This window comes from Empidonax traillii, unplaced genomic scaffold (assembly GCF_003031625.1).
Source record: "Empidonax traillii isolate 1590-97213 ecotype Southwest subspecies unplaced genomic scaffold, ASM303162v1 scaffold57:size2250009, whole genome shotgun sequence".
NCBI classification, from domain to species: Eukaryota; Metazoa; Chordata; class Aves; order Passeriformes; family Tyrannidae; genus Empidonax; species Empidonax traillii.
This window is the reverse complement of record NW_020955250.1, coordinates 1,068,640-1,081,403: the sequence shown is the minus strand read 5'-3', so window position 1 is coordinate 1,081,403 and position 12,764 is coordinate 1,068,640. Positions and strand designations below refer to the sequence as shown.

General features: G+C 35.6%; 1 protein-coding gene across 3 annotated transcripts in view; it reads right to left on the bottom strand.

Moving 5' to 3' along the window:
- Window positions 1-12,764, bottom strand: part of PTPN4 (protein tyrosine phosphatase, non-receptor type 4) — a 109,101-nt gene continuing 96,337 nt past the window's right edge. The window contains exons 25-27 of one of the 3 annotated variants that reach the window (XM_027879733.1): window positions 12,010-12,158; window positions 9,114-9,249; window positions 1-6,611 (exon numbers count right to left, since the gene is read on the bottom strand). In XM_027879733.1, the coding sequence (XP_027735534.1) occupies window positions 6,525-6,611; window positions 9,114-9,249; window positions 12,010-12,158 (372 nt within the window). In that variant the 3' untranslated portion in view covers window positions 1-6,524. Of the gene's footprint in view, window positions 6,612-7,242; window positions 7,738-9,113; window positions 9,250-12,009; window positions 12,159-12,764 lie in introns of those variants that run through there. The other 2 variants (XM_027879734.1, XR_003570746.1) reach the window with 2 other exon arrangements.

Genomic DNA, 12,764 nt, shown 5'->3' with positions numbered 1-12,764 from the left:
AAACTTTAAATTACTAAAGCACATCTTTATTTTGCAATTAAACAATTAAGATCCACAAGTAAACTATATATATATTTTCAAGTCTGTACCTAGACAACTATTTGTCAACTGAAATTAAATATATCCACAAAATATGCATAACAGCATTTTTCACATAATAGAATGAAATTTTACTTAAGACTAAAACAAGACTTGTTAAATGTTAATTAGCATATTTATCCTGGGAACTGCTGGTTTTCGGTAGAAGTTAGTGTATCATTTTAATGGCAAGAAATTTCATTTTATCAAAATGAGGACAAATACATAAGGCCCTTTAAAGCATACAGTAGCTGCAGTGACAAAAGCTGAATTTATTTTCACATTGTCCAGTGTTGACCAATTTCAAGTTTCCATCGTTTTCCATCAACACCCCGGCTGCTTAGCCAAGATGGTGCATTTAAGTTGTTGGTTTGTTTTTTTTTCCTCCCCCTCATGTGCTTTTAAACAAATTTATAGGCAAAAGTCTACTTATGGGAAGAACCTTTGCATCCCCCCAGCATTAATAAAGATACACAAGAGTTAGTCCAAACAACAAAAGAGCTATACAACTCTGAGATGATTTACTCCACACTTGCAGTCCATCATTCAGCAGTATGAAACTGAGATGAAATTTGACAACTGAAAGCCACAGCTGGAAATGCAAATTAATTACCAGAAGTAACTAGCAGATATATTGCCACCATCTGATTGTTAATAATGATCTAAATAATATTCTTCCCTTTGTATTTAGACGTAGTATAGCACCTGTTACAGAAAAAAAACCCAAACCTTACACAAACAGCCCTGCCAAACTGACTGGTTAAAATGGGATCACTGGTAAATGAAGCAAACCAAATGGAAAACAAACCTGGATACACTGGATAAGATAAAACCTTCACTCTCTTACCTTAATTTTCCTGTAAGATTATTATGGGTTGTTACTGTGGTGCCCCAATGTACCGAGATAATCGCACTGGATCATTTATAGTCTAGTCTTTATGGATATATTCTAGTTAAAGAAAACAACAGCTCAGTGTAAACTGTTTAACCCTTTCACTCATGTCTCAGGCCCCTGGCCTAGGTGCAAAAGGGTGACTTCTTTAAACTTCGTTGTGCATTATCTTTAGTTACTAAAATTCAAATAAGTTAAGTAAAAAAAAAAAAATACTGATTTCCAGGTAATTGATCTAAATGTTAAAAACAATGCTTAGCAGAAACATTTACAGTAAACATAGCTAATTTGCAGCTCGCTGAGAGAGATCACAGAGATAGTACTCCCAAGTACCCTGTAGGCTTCTATTTGCACCTTTTTTTTTCCTTCCCCTCCCACCCCCCCAAATGCAGGCTTCATATTCTTTTTAAGACAGGAGAACTGAGATGATAGAATTACCTTATTAATATCTATTTCAGAAAGTCCCTCAGAAACACACGAACAATAAACAAGAAATGGCTGGAATAACAGAAAGCATTAGTACCAGGGTGTAATCCAAATCATCTCTGCACAGAAACCCATCAAGCATCTCTCTCCAACCCCTATTTATTTTGTCCAATAGTTCAGTCAGTAGTAAGCATGAAATAAAGTGCTACTATTCAAATATCAAAACACTTTGAGAAAGATTACCCTTTAAAATGTGTAAGCTTGCTAAATACGAAATACCACAACCAACAAGCTGTCAGCCAGTCCGTGGAAACATAGTTGATGCTACAGCACACCGGAATCAGAGATATTTTAGTGACCTTTTCTTAAATGATGCTACTATTCAAAAAGTTTAAATTTTTAAAATTGAAAACTTCAGATTTTTTTTTGAAAGAGATTTATGTCTCCTTTTTTTCCATTGAGCACTCAATGAGTAAAACATGCCAAAGACAATAGCCAGAGCTTACAGCTTTATGCACCAGATCAAAATTTGTAGCTGGAGAAGCCCTATGAACTGAAAAGATGGACACTTGTAGGAGCAACAAGTACAGAGGTAAAATCCCAGTGATACAGAGATAAAATTTCCCAGTGATATAGAACTGGCCTCCTTTGCAGACTGCTAAACAAATAAGTGAGTTTAAATTTCTAACTGCAGTGGGATAACAGAGACTGGACAGAACAGTTACACTGAAACAAACCAACCGTTTCCCCCTTCTAACAGCTTCCCAATCACCACTAATTATAAATCCCTGCAATTTCATGCAAGATCCACAGCTAATCAATAAATATGTTCTTACCAGATTTTAATACTGGATCGAAGTGCTAAAATTAGCAATGGAATAGAGCTTTTCCAGTCTCGAGACAAAAGACAGGTACTAAACTTGGCAAATACACCCAACCCAGCCAACTGGGGACCTGAGATGTGGTCTACAAAAAAGACTGACCCTAGACAGCACTTCTCCTGTACTTGCTGGAAGTCTAAGTAAGAAAAATTTTCATTTGGACCACATCCTCCCTTTATCCTCAGGGCTGAGGGGCTTGAAGATTGCCTGCATAGTGGCTCTATAGTCAAAACTACAGCACATGTATAGGGCAACCCGCTTTCACTTGCCAATTGGTGGATCTGTCGAGTTTTTCATGCTCATGCGAATTCCCTGAGCCATCAAACATCCCCCACACACCTGCACACACACTGCATAAGCATAAAAGTATCACATAATTCAGCTCCACAGCGTACCTGGAGCTCCAGCACCTCTATGCCACACCTTCCCTCCTTCCTGTCTCCCCAGGCCGTGCAACTGCGGCAGGTCCGCTGCACTTTGGCCCATCCATGGCTACCACGATGCTTTTTGGAAGGTCTTCATGGAAAGTTGCCAGCTACACAAGTTCCATAACAAACTCTTCATGCTCCTTAATCTCCCAACTGCTTTCTCACTCTTTCTTTAATAGATAGCATGCCAGACTGTAATCAGATATTTTAGAAGCAGCATTATTGCTTTATCTATATGGCATATAAGCTTTCAAGATTTAACGGAGAAATGTGGAAGAAATGTCAGCGAGCATTACATGTAGAGAGAAAAAAAAATCAGGCTCTCTCTTTTTCAGAACTGGGAGAGAATAGATAAAAATAAAAGGCATAAAAGCAGTATTTTACTGTTTAAGACTTGCAAGTCATTGAAAATACCAAATGCTTCCAAATTCAGGATGAATTAATTCTTCAGCTCTCTGTTATCTGGGATGTCTAAATGTGGACTGGCTGACAATGTGTAGGTGGTTTATTAAACAATACCTGCATCTTACTTCATATTTAGCAAAAAAAAAAAAAAAAATGCCCCCAAAACAATCAAAAGCTCCCCCTAGAGCCCCTTATCTTTCTGCTAAAAAAAAAACCCTTCAAATCCATTTAAACAAGAGATGGTAGTGGTAGTTTTCAATCTGAACCTAAAAGGAAAAAAACCAAAAGTCTTAACATTTTACATTGGCACAAAATTGTCATAATATTGCTCTTATTTACAATGAAAACTGCCTTTTTTTTTTTTTTTTCTTTTTAACTGGATTTGTATCATGGAAGTGTTACAAACATACTCTTTCCCACACCCACCCAACATTTTCCTAATCAAATGGTATGAAAATAATTATTCATAAAATCCAACAGTCATAACACCAATCACATATAGGTCTATAAGTCATTAAGTCTGAAAGATACATTCATGTTTTGTACAGCATGAAACATACAAAAACTTCTTTAAAAAACTCTTAAGGATGATACAGATCTTCATAACCCAAAGTAAAATATTAAGCAGTTTTGCTTTTTTTGGCCATATAAAAATATTTTAAAGGCCATTTATACCACAACAGGTAGAAACATTTAAACACTTGATTTATGGTGCAGAAAGGCTTCAGTGCTATTCTCTTTCCTAATCAGTTTTTGGTTACCATTATCCTGGCTTTGGAGAAGCCAAAAAGCCACTGAGTCCACTGACGGCCAATTTACTAAGAACAGGTACTTTGTTCCAATTTTTTCCCCAGTGCAACTAGTTAATACAATACAAGTCAGTGCAGAGGAAGATTCTGAAGATACCTATTATTCCTGCCTGTGTCTGTAATCAAAACAGTAATGACAGATGACCAATACATATCCCACACTTAATTGTGGTATAAATGGGACTTTTGAACTTGGAACTGCTTTGGCAACTTTACATAAGAATATTTAAATATGTGACATACCAACACTATATAATGTTGCTATAAACTCCATTTCTGATTTCCCTCAGAATAACAGGGCAAATGCTATTTTTGTTTACAACTTGACTAGGAAGAAAATTTCTTTCAATATAATGGATGAATCATTTTCCTTTTTAGAGATTAATTGCTGAGTTTAATATAATCTTCTAACTAGCCAGCAACTCAGCTAATAACCTCATCACATGGAAGTTAAGGGAGAATTCTAAAGAAGAATTTTCTTTTGTTGCAAATGGCTTAAAATATAACTGTGATTAAAGCTACCATGTTACTCTTTTTCAGTTTATCAGATCCAGAGATTCTTGTAAAATTTTTCACTGAGGGATAACATTGACTTAAGCATCAAATCTAGAAATATAAGTAACAGGGCCACAGCCCTCCTAATATTATTTTGTTTTCTAAAAATATTTAAAACTCTATTTTCCATTTGGCATTGTGGCTCATGTTTATTACTAAGTCATAAGCCAGAATTTCACTTTGCCTGAATCCCTTTTCACTTTATAGTTCATAGCTGATCTGTTTCAAATGTCCATAGAACACAGTATATTATACAATATAATTCTTCAATAGTTAAAAATTATTTAGCGTAGAACTTTCCACTTTAATTCTATGCTCTATATAGCTTACAACAAAATTTACTTGATAAACATTTTCAGGAAACCAATACAATAAATTAAAACTTTTAAATAGAGGGCACAAAGTTATGTTGTCACAGGGCAGTCAAAGAAGTGACTGATTTTTTTCTTACAGTATATTACACTGGATACCTTGCTTCTGACTTGGTTTCTCCTATACTGGAAAAATATTAAAAAACAGGGACATTTATGCATCTTTAGAATGAGCTCAGATACTGTATCAGACAGACATTTCTCACAAATCTTCTACCTACTTAAATAAGAAGCAACCCATACCAACTGGAACAATTTTGCACAAGCATAACAGAAGGCGACTGGGGTCTTCATGAAATCAAAATTAAGTTCTGGGATAACTTCATAGTGTTCTCCTCCCTCCCCCTCCCCCCAAATTAAGAAAAAAATAAAAGGCAGACCTGTACGAACATGGCTTGAAATCAACTATGAGGACTTAACACGTTAGTTAGCAGATAATGGAATTAAATCACATCTGATTGTAAGTTCAACTTAATTATCAGTGCTATTAAAGAGTTATGTCTAATTGAGTAAGACAGCTATTCTCAATAAAAGGATAAAACAAAGTATCAGCTTCTAATGACCTACCAGCATTTCATAGTCAGATGCTAGTAAGTTACTAGTTGGAAGGAATGAAGGAATGTGTCAGATTTTTCACATAATTACAACACAGCAGCATACAATGCTCATTCATTAAGTTGGCAGAGGTGCTTTGGCTATGGAGAGTAGCACACAGTTACTTGTATAAAGAAAGAGGGAATGGTATTTCCATGACCCCTTGCGGTAACACGCTCCAAGCACCAAGGGCCGTTTTTAAAATCTGAACCCATTAAGATAAATATGACAGGACAATACCACCCCCACGGAATCATGAGTGCCTTTCACTGGATGTATGCTGTAAGTCTCAAGGCACTTAAGGGGTTAAGACATAATGCATGCACTAGTTCCCATCACGTAATCTTAAATCACATGAACCAGAATACACCAGTGTATGACACACAAGCTGTGTCAAAGAAATGCTGTTTATTTATATGTTGGGGTTTTTTTAAAATTTTTATTGTTATTATTTTGTACAAGATGCTGGTAAGTGGGCATTATGCAGCTACTGCTGGGTTAACACAGACGCCAGCTCTCCTCTAACAACCAGCTGGTCTCTAGTAAGGGTGTAGGACAATGTGTGCTGCATCAGTAGGCAGTGTGTATCTATCTAGTATTGACAATATTGCTAATGTTGTAAAAAACAAAACAGTGAGTCTGTACATAGTAAATAAACCTAGCACTGGAAAAAGACCATGGCTTAGTGTATTTTTTCATTTGTTTTTCATTTTAAGAGACATGGGTGTAAAACAGAGTGAAGTAATTCCAAGCCTTGTTTGTAGCAATTCAACCAGAAGCGCAGTATATGGCACTACAATGAAATATCGTAGATTACCCTGAACACAATTAGTTCTTTCAGTTCATGGTTTGTTCGGAGCAAATCACGAAAATAAAGTCTTCAAACAGATGAAGGTTAGAAGAGTTTCAGAGACTGATTTTGTTTCAACGTAAAGTGCAACAGTGCTGAAGTTTTCAAAGTCCTTTGTCAATTCTTTGCTGTACTTCACTATCATTTCCTGCAAGCAGTATTATGGCACAAAGAATGCTGCCAGTTCATTATAGAGGACAGGATTCCTCAGTTGATATCATAGGTTTTTTGCTCTTTACTTATGCAGTGATGCTTGTAAAGGTTTAATAAATCCTTCTTCATACACCTTCAAAATAGCTTCACATACAAATCTGTACTGACTCTGAAAAGGAAAGCAGATTAAGTAAATAGGAAAGAAATGTAACTGAAAAATGTCATTGGGAAGCAGAAAAGGCCTCTAAGATTTCCCCATCCCATTCTCTTGACAGACCTGAACTGTGCTTCAAAGTTAGTTTAGGAAACAATACAACAGGAACTTTTTATCAGAGCATTTTGTTTCTCAACAGAAGAATAGGATGAATGGCACTTTGAAATATATGCCAAAAGTCATACCCACATACCCAGTACTATTATTACAACATCATCTATTTAATAATTTTCTGGTCTGTATTTCCTTGCTGAAGTTTCACTGACCTGATGTTTCCACGCCCTGGGATTTAGAAACTATCGTTTCAAAGTGCTTTTTCATACTTACATTGATTCTGGCATGTTACTGGCACCTCTCTCTCAGAATTTGATAAAAAAGAAAACTGTTTTATGTTTTAGAAAGCCAGAACTCCTGTTTCTTAGCATTATACAATGTCTAACTCTCAATGCGTTCAAGTTTAGCACTGACATACACAGAGGCCACTAACACTTTGTTTTAAACAATCAGTAGTTAAAAAGCTCAAGAGTAATCAAATGAGAATATAATGAAAACAAAAAATAAATGCAAAGCGCCAAAACTAACTCTGAATCCTGCACAATGTCTGTATATGTATACATATATATATATGTATCTCCGGGTCAGAACACCAGCACACCTGTCTTGTCAGAACAACCCTCTCTATGCAGTAATTAGTGATGGCAGATCTTAAATGGGAACATTAACATATTTAGCACTAGAATCATTATTCACTGTACTGTCGCATGAATACTAAATAGTTACATTTCTATACACTTTGTAAAATCTGTGTGTTTCCTGCAGTGCTCCCGAAGGAGCCTGAGCCCGCCTCCCACAGCGCCCTCGTGCGGACACCGAGGGAATCCTGCAGGACACACGAACCTGGCACGAGGAGAAATTGGAACAGCTCATGTTTATGAAATCTTAAAAAAAAAAAAAAACAACCACCAAAATTCTTTTATTACCCCTTCTCCCTCTCGTGCACTAAACACTTGTTTTTCACTGAGTCTTGAAAATTTTGGTTTCTCTAAGAAAAATGAGGAGACCAGATGAATTTTAGCACATCCTGTGAAAAAAGTTAAAACCCTTACCATTGCAAATCCTACCTTCACTAATAAAACTTTCTTCCTACACATGCTACACACATAGCTATTCATATAGTAGAATTATCACAAACAGCAAGAGCCATCCTTTATTATTTTTCATGTATGATCACCTTCCTCATCCTTCCTGTGCTACCCGAATAATACAACTTTTTTCTTAGGGAAATGTGAATACTGGACCATGAATTCAGCAGCACTGAATGATGGATGACCTAGAAATGGAGACACATATACACTTCTTTTGAGCCTCAGTACTCTCTGAAGAACACAGAAGGTTTATTCAAATTTGATTAGAGGAACAGCAGTAAGGACATGAAATTACTACAGTAACTACCTTCAGGTAGTTGTGATTTGGTACTGGATCTAATGCCTTTTCTCTTTCAACATACTTTCTCTTTAAATAGTACATATGAGAGTAAAACTATGAAACTGATCACTCATTCAAAAAAAACCAAACAAAAAAACCTGGGTTAAAGACTGAAACAATCAAGGGTCCAAACCTTTTTTTTTTTTTTTTTCTGAAAGGCAATACAACTCAACCTTTTGACCCTTGTTAGATATTTTCTAAAAATGTAAACACAAACTGCTCTCAGAGATGAGCAATACCTGACTAGTATAAATAAGTTTCTAAATTTGTTCTAAACTTCTGCAGATATGAAATATAATATATGAAAGCAATATCACAATTACTTCAAAAAAATTCAGATATTATAGATGCAGGAAAAATTCTGGTATCTTAAGATACATCAACAAGAAAGCCCCAAAGGAATCTTGGTAGCAAGGTACTTCGTTTCTAGACTAAATACACTTGGAGTTACTTTGATATATCTTGCATCAGATTTAATTATAATGATTTTTAAAAACATTATTTCTCTGATTATTTCCCTTTGAGTCAGTACAGGGCACAGTTTAGGCTTGTTTCCACTATAACTAAGGCAACATAAAATCACTGAATTTCATCACTGAAGGTTTTTCTTGCATGTCTTAGATCTTTCTGTGTTTAGCTTTTATGCTGCTGTCAGGTATTAGGCTCCTGCTTTCTCCACTGTGTGACTTTTACACTGCTGAAAATTGACCCTTTTTGTTATTAATTGCCAGGTATCCCTGAAACAGCTGCTGCGCTTTTTTTCCCCCAAGTTTTTTCTATAGAAATTTAGATAATTGCTCCTTTCCAATAGCCTTAACAATTTCTTCCTGCCTGAGCTAAGGCTAGAGCTACACTGGCTAAAGGTGATCTCTGCTATAGGATCAAGAGCAACTATATTAAACATCCATCTAATATGACTAGATCATAGGAAATTATTGTTCTGCAACACAGAGCCGCAAGGATGATACTCACAGGCGTTTGGATCATCATGGCTCTTTGATCTCTCATGGTTCTCACAATATCCAATGGATAAACAGGCTGGTTGCACTCGATGAGACACATGGCTGTCTCCATAGTGATCAGAACTCCTGTCCGTCCAATCCCAGCACTGGAAACAGCAACAACAAAACAGAACGGAAAATGAAACGAAGTGTGTCCAGTACAGGTCATACTTAGAGACCTTCCTTCTCATGGATTCTCGGGATTGATCATTGTGATACAATCATGTTCATGTTCTTGTAGTGATCCACACCTTCCTATTTCAGAATAAGGAAAAGAATAGTTTCTAGAAACCTCTGTAGGATGACAATATTTCTTAGTATTAAAAAGTACAATAGAGATCCAACTTGTATAGACTGAAAAGGAATACACAGTAGCAATCCCTTCAAGACAATGAAGTACCATAACACACACATCTCAAAATGGCAAAACTGTTTAGACAGCTTACAATCATATTTAGACTAAGGATAAAACAAATCTAAAGATTTATCTGAATTGTTTTATATATACATACACTTTTCCACAAGTAGCAAGCCCTAGAGACTGAATATTTAGCCTTAAAATTGATAATCAAATTCAAATTTTCTAAATTCATGTTGCACTTTTGAAATATTAAACCAGTGTTTCTCTATATTGGAATACAGGACCAAATATATATTTTCAAATGCCAGCATTATCTTAACTCATACAACTAATATTTCCGTCAATAAATGAAAGCATTTGCCTCTAAATTAGTTAATACAAACATTCCAAACTTAGAAAGTTAATTGTTCTGATTTTGAAGCATAATTTAAAATTAAGTCTGGCCAAACTACTATTCAAATCTTTGTCCAGGAGGTGGCATTAAAGCTACTGTATATTACAATGATGTCATGAGAATTTTAGGACAAGATGTAAATGTGCTGGTTATATAAAGTGATTCAAGAGCATTTTATATTTCTAGAATTTATACATACAGAATTTATATGCAGAATGCTTTATCAAATGTGAACAGGAACAGTTATGTCAAAGAACCCAATGAGTCATTTTAGAACTTCAAAAGATTCCGAGAAGGGCAACAACGATGTAAATGTGATAGTTTCCCTACGATAAATATTAGGTAGAATAGTACTCTTCAGCTTGGAAAAATAAATCATTGACTGATGGAGGGGAACGTGAGACAGGACATGAAAATCATGAAGGGCACAGACAGGACAGGTGCCTCACCATCTCACCTAGAACAAGAATTAGAAACTGTTCAAGAAAACTAGTAAGACCCTGTAAAAATAAAAATAACCACATGACACAATCTAGAAACTAGTGTTTTTTGTAGCCCAATGTTACAAAAGTCTTTCAGATTCCTTAAGGATTTTGTTGCCTAACAATCTCTGTGGGTTTGGACCGTTTACTTCTTAAATTATTCCTGTACAAAAGTTACTCTCTAGTGGCTACTTGGATTCCTCACACCTAAAGCTGGTGGCTTAGTTCCGAAAACAAATTTCACTGCACTAATGCCTTGTCCAATTACATTGAATAGATGCTAAAAATAGTGTGCATGCACCATATGGAGGAACACCTGGGCTCCTTCTGCTTGACTCTCTCCTGGAATTTAGTTATACTTCCCAAGAGCCATCAAGTTGGGCCAATTAAGTAAATTATGTTGAACTGTGATATTCCATCTCTTTTCTTCTGTGAAACATAAAACTTTTCACAAGTTTCAATTATACATTGAAATTATCAGTGTGGAGCTGAACTGGTGCCTCCTTGAGATGAATGAAACTGTTCCTACTCTCCTACTCTTGTTGTTCCAGTTTCTCTGCAGATGGCACACTTCGTAATGTAGAAGTTGTGTTTGGCTGCTACTGTCGCTATTTTTTCACAACCATATTAACAAAAAGTGTATCAATAATGGAAACTAAGAAACAACATCAATTAAAACAGTGTCATTCTGGTACTAGTTTGTCTAGTCAGTAAGATTCACTCTGAATCACCTAAAGCAGAAGAGAGCAAACCCAATGAAATACAATTTCTGATACACACAGTGTTAAAAACAGAAAACCTTTTTCTCTCATGTTCTTCAATAAATGTTTAGTTTACTTGTAGTCTTGAAATTAATTTTATCCCTTACACCTCTCAGCTTCTTTCTGAAACAAGAATGATGCACTTCCAGCTCAGGAACACTGTCTGGGGAGTATTCAGGAATTTAGAGGTCTAATATCCATAGAACTGTTCACCAAGAATAGTGATAGCACATGTTCATTTGAAAAGAGTTGGCATTATGCATTACTCTAGTTCACTAATTAGGTATTTTAAATGATTACGATTTTGAAATCCACTATAGGAAGGTAGAATGTTATTAAAAACTATTTCACAAAAGCAAACCTCACATTTCACGTGCACAAAAAGATCTGAGTAACAGTTATTTTAATTCATGACAAAAGTAAATTGTTGAGAAAAATGGCTCAATATATGCATCAAAAGATCACACAGGCTAAGACTGAAGACTTGGGAGAAAATATCTTTTAACTAATCATTGCATAAACAACCCAAGCTTTCCACTATGAATCTGCTGTTTTAGAGCTTTGTAGAATAGGAACCTATTTCTCGTGGTTACCAAGTACCTTTTGCCATTTCTATTATGTAGACTGTTAACACAGGCATTTAAACTGTAAACAAAACAAAACACTCCAGCACAATCCCTGCACAGATCAATGCATGTAGATACTCAAATTTTGCTTACTGAAACGTGATTACCATGTTAAATGTTTAATTTCAATGTTGAGTTTTCCTGTCATTCCCAAAGCAGATACAATTTATTTCAACAACAAAGCATTTGATGATAAGTAAGTTCAGTTTGATGATTTAATAAAGTTGGAAAAAAAATCGATACCTGCAGTGAACAACAACAGGTTCTTCTCTGCCAGCCCTCTTCTTTCGCACTAGACACACAAAATCTAGGAAATCACTGGAATCATCAGGAACTCCATGATCAGGCCATGCTATATACTGGATTTGGGTTAGCTGGCGGCTTTCCTCTTTCTAAGCAGAAACAAAAAGTTTATTCCAGGGTAATTCAGGTCCCATTTAAAAAAAAAAAAAAAGCCAAAACTAATGATTTAAAAAAAAAAATCAATAGTACTTTTATAGCAACTTTTAGCTATAATTAAAGTGGCTTCAGGCAACTAGCAGCACTTTATTAACTACTAGTCATTCTGAGTTTTATAATTACCTTTTTTTTTTTCTTAAAAACAAAAAAGGCAATCCACAAATGTTTACATCTTCAAGGTTAAAAAATTACTTGCCATGTAATAGCAAAGTGGTTCAAGGATGCCAACAATCTAACTGAACACTAGATGTACAAGAAGGTGGTCAAATTCTGAGCAAACCAAATTTAACAGAAAGAGGTATTATCTAGATCAAATGACAGAATGGGGTAGGGAGGGGAGAGGCAGGACCTTCAGACGTAAAAGCTTTCCTTCAGACCCTGTGTGAACAGCAGCATTGTTTTGGCTTTATCTGCACTTCTTATTTTTACCCTGCATACTATGCCTAAGATGCAGAATGAGTTTGTTTTCCACTCCCTCATGCTCTTGCTCTAATATCACAAATATAATCAGTAGGCCTCTGCTTAGTGCAGGGAACAGG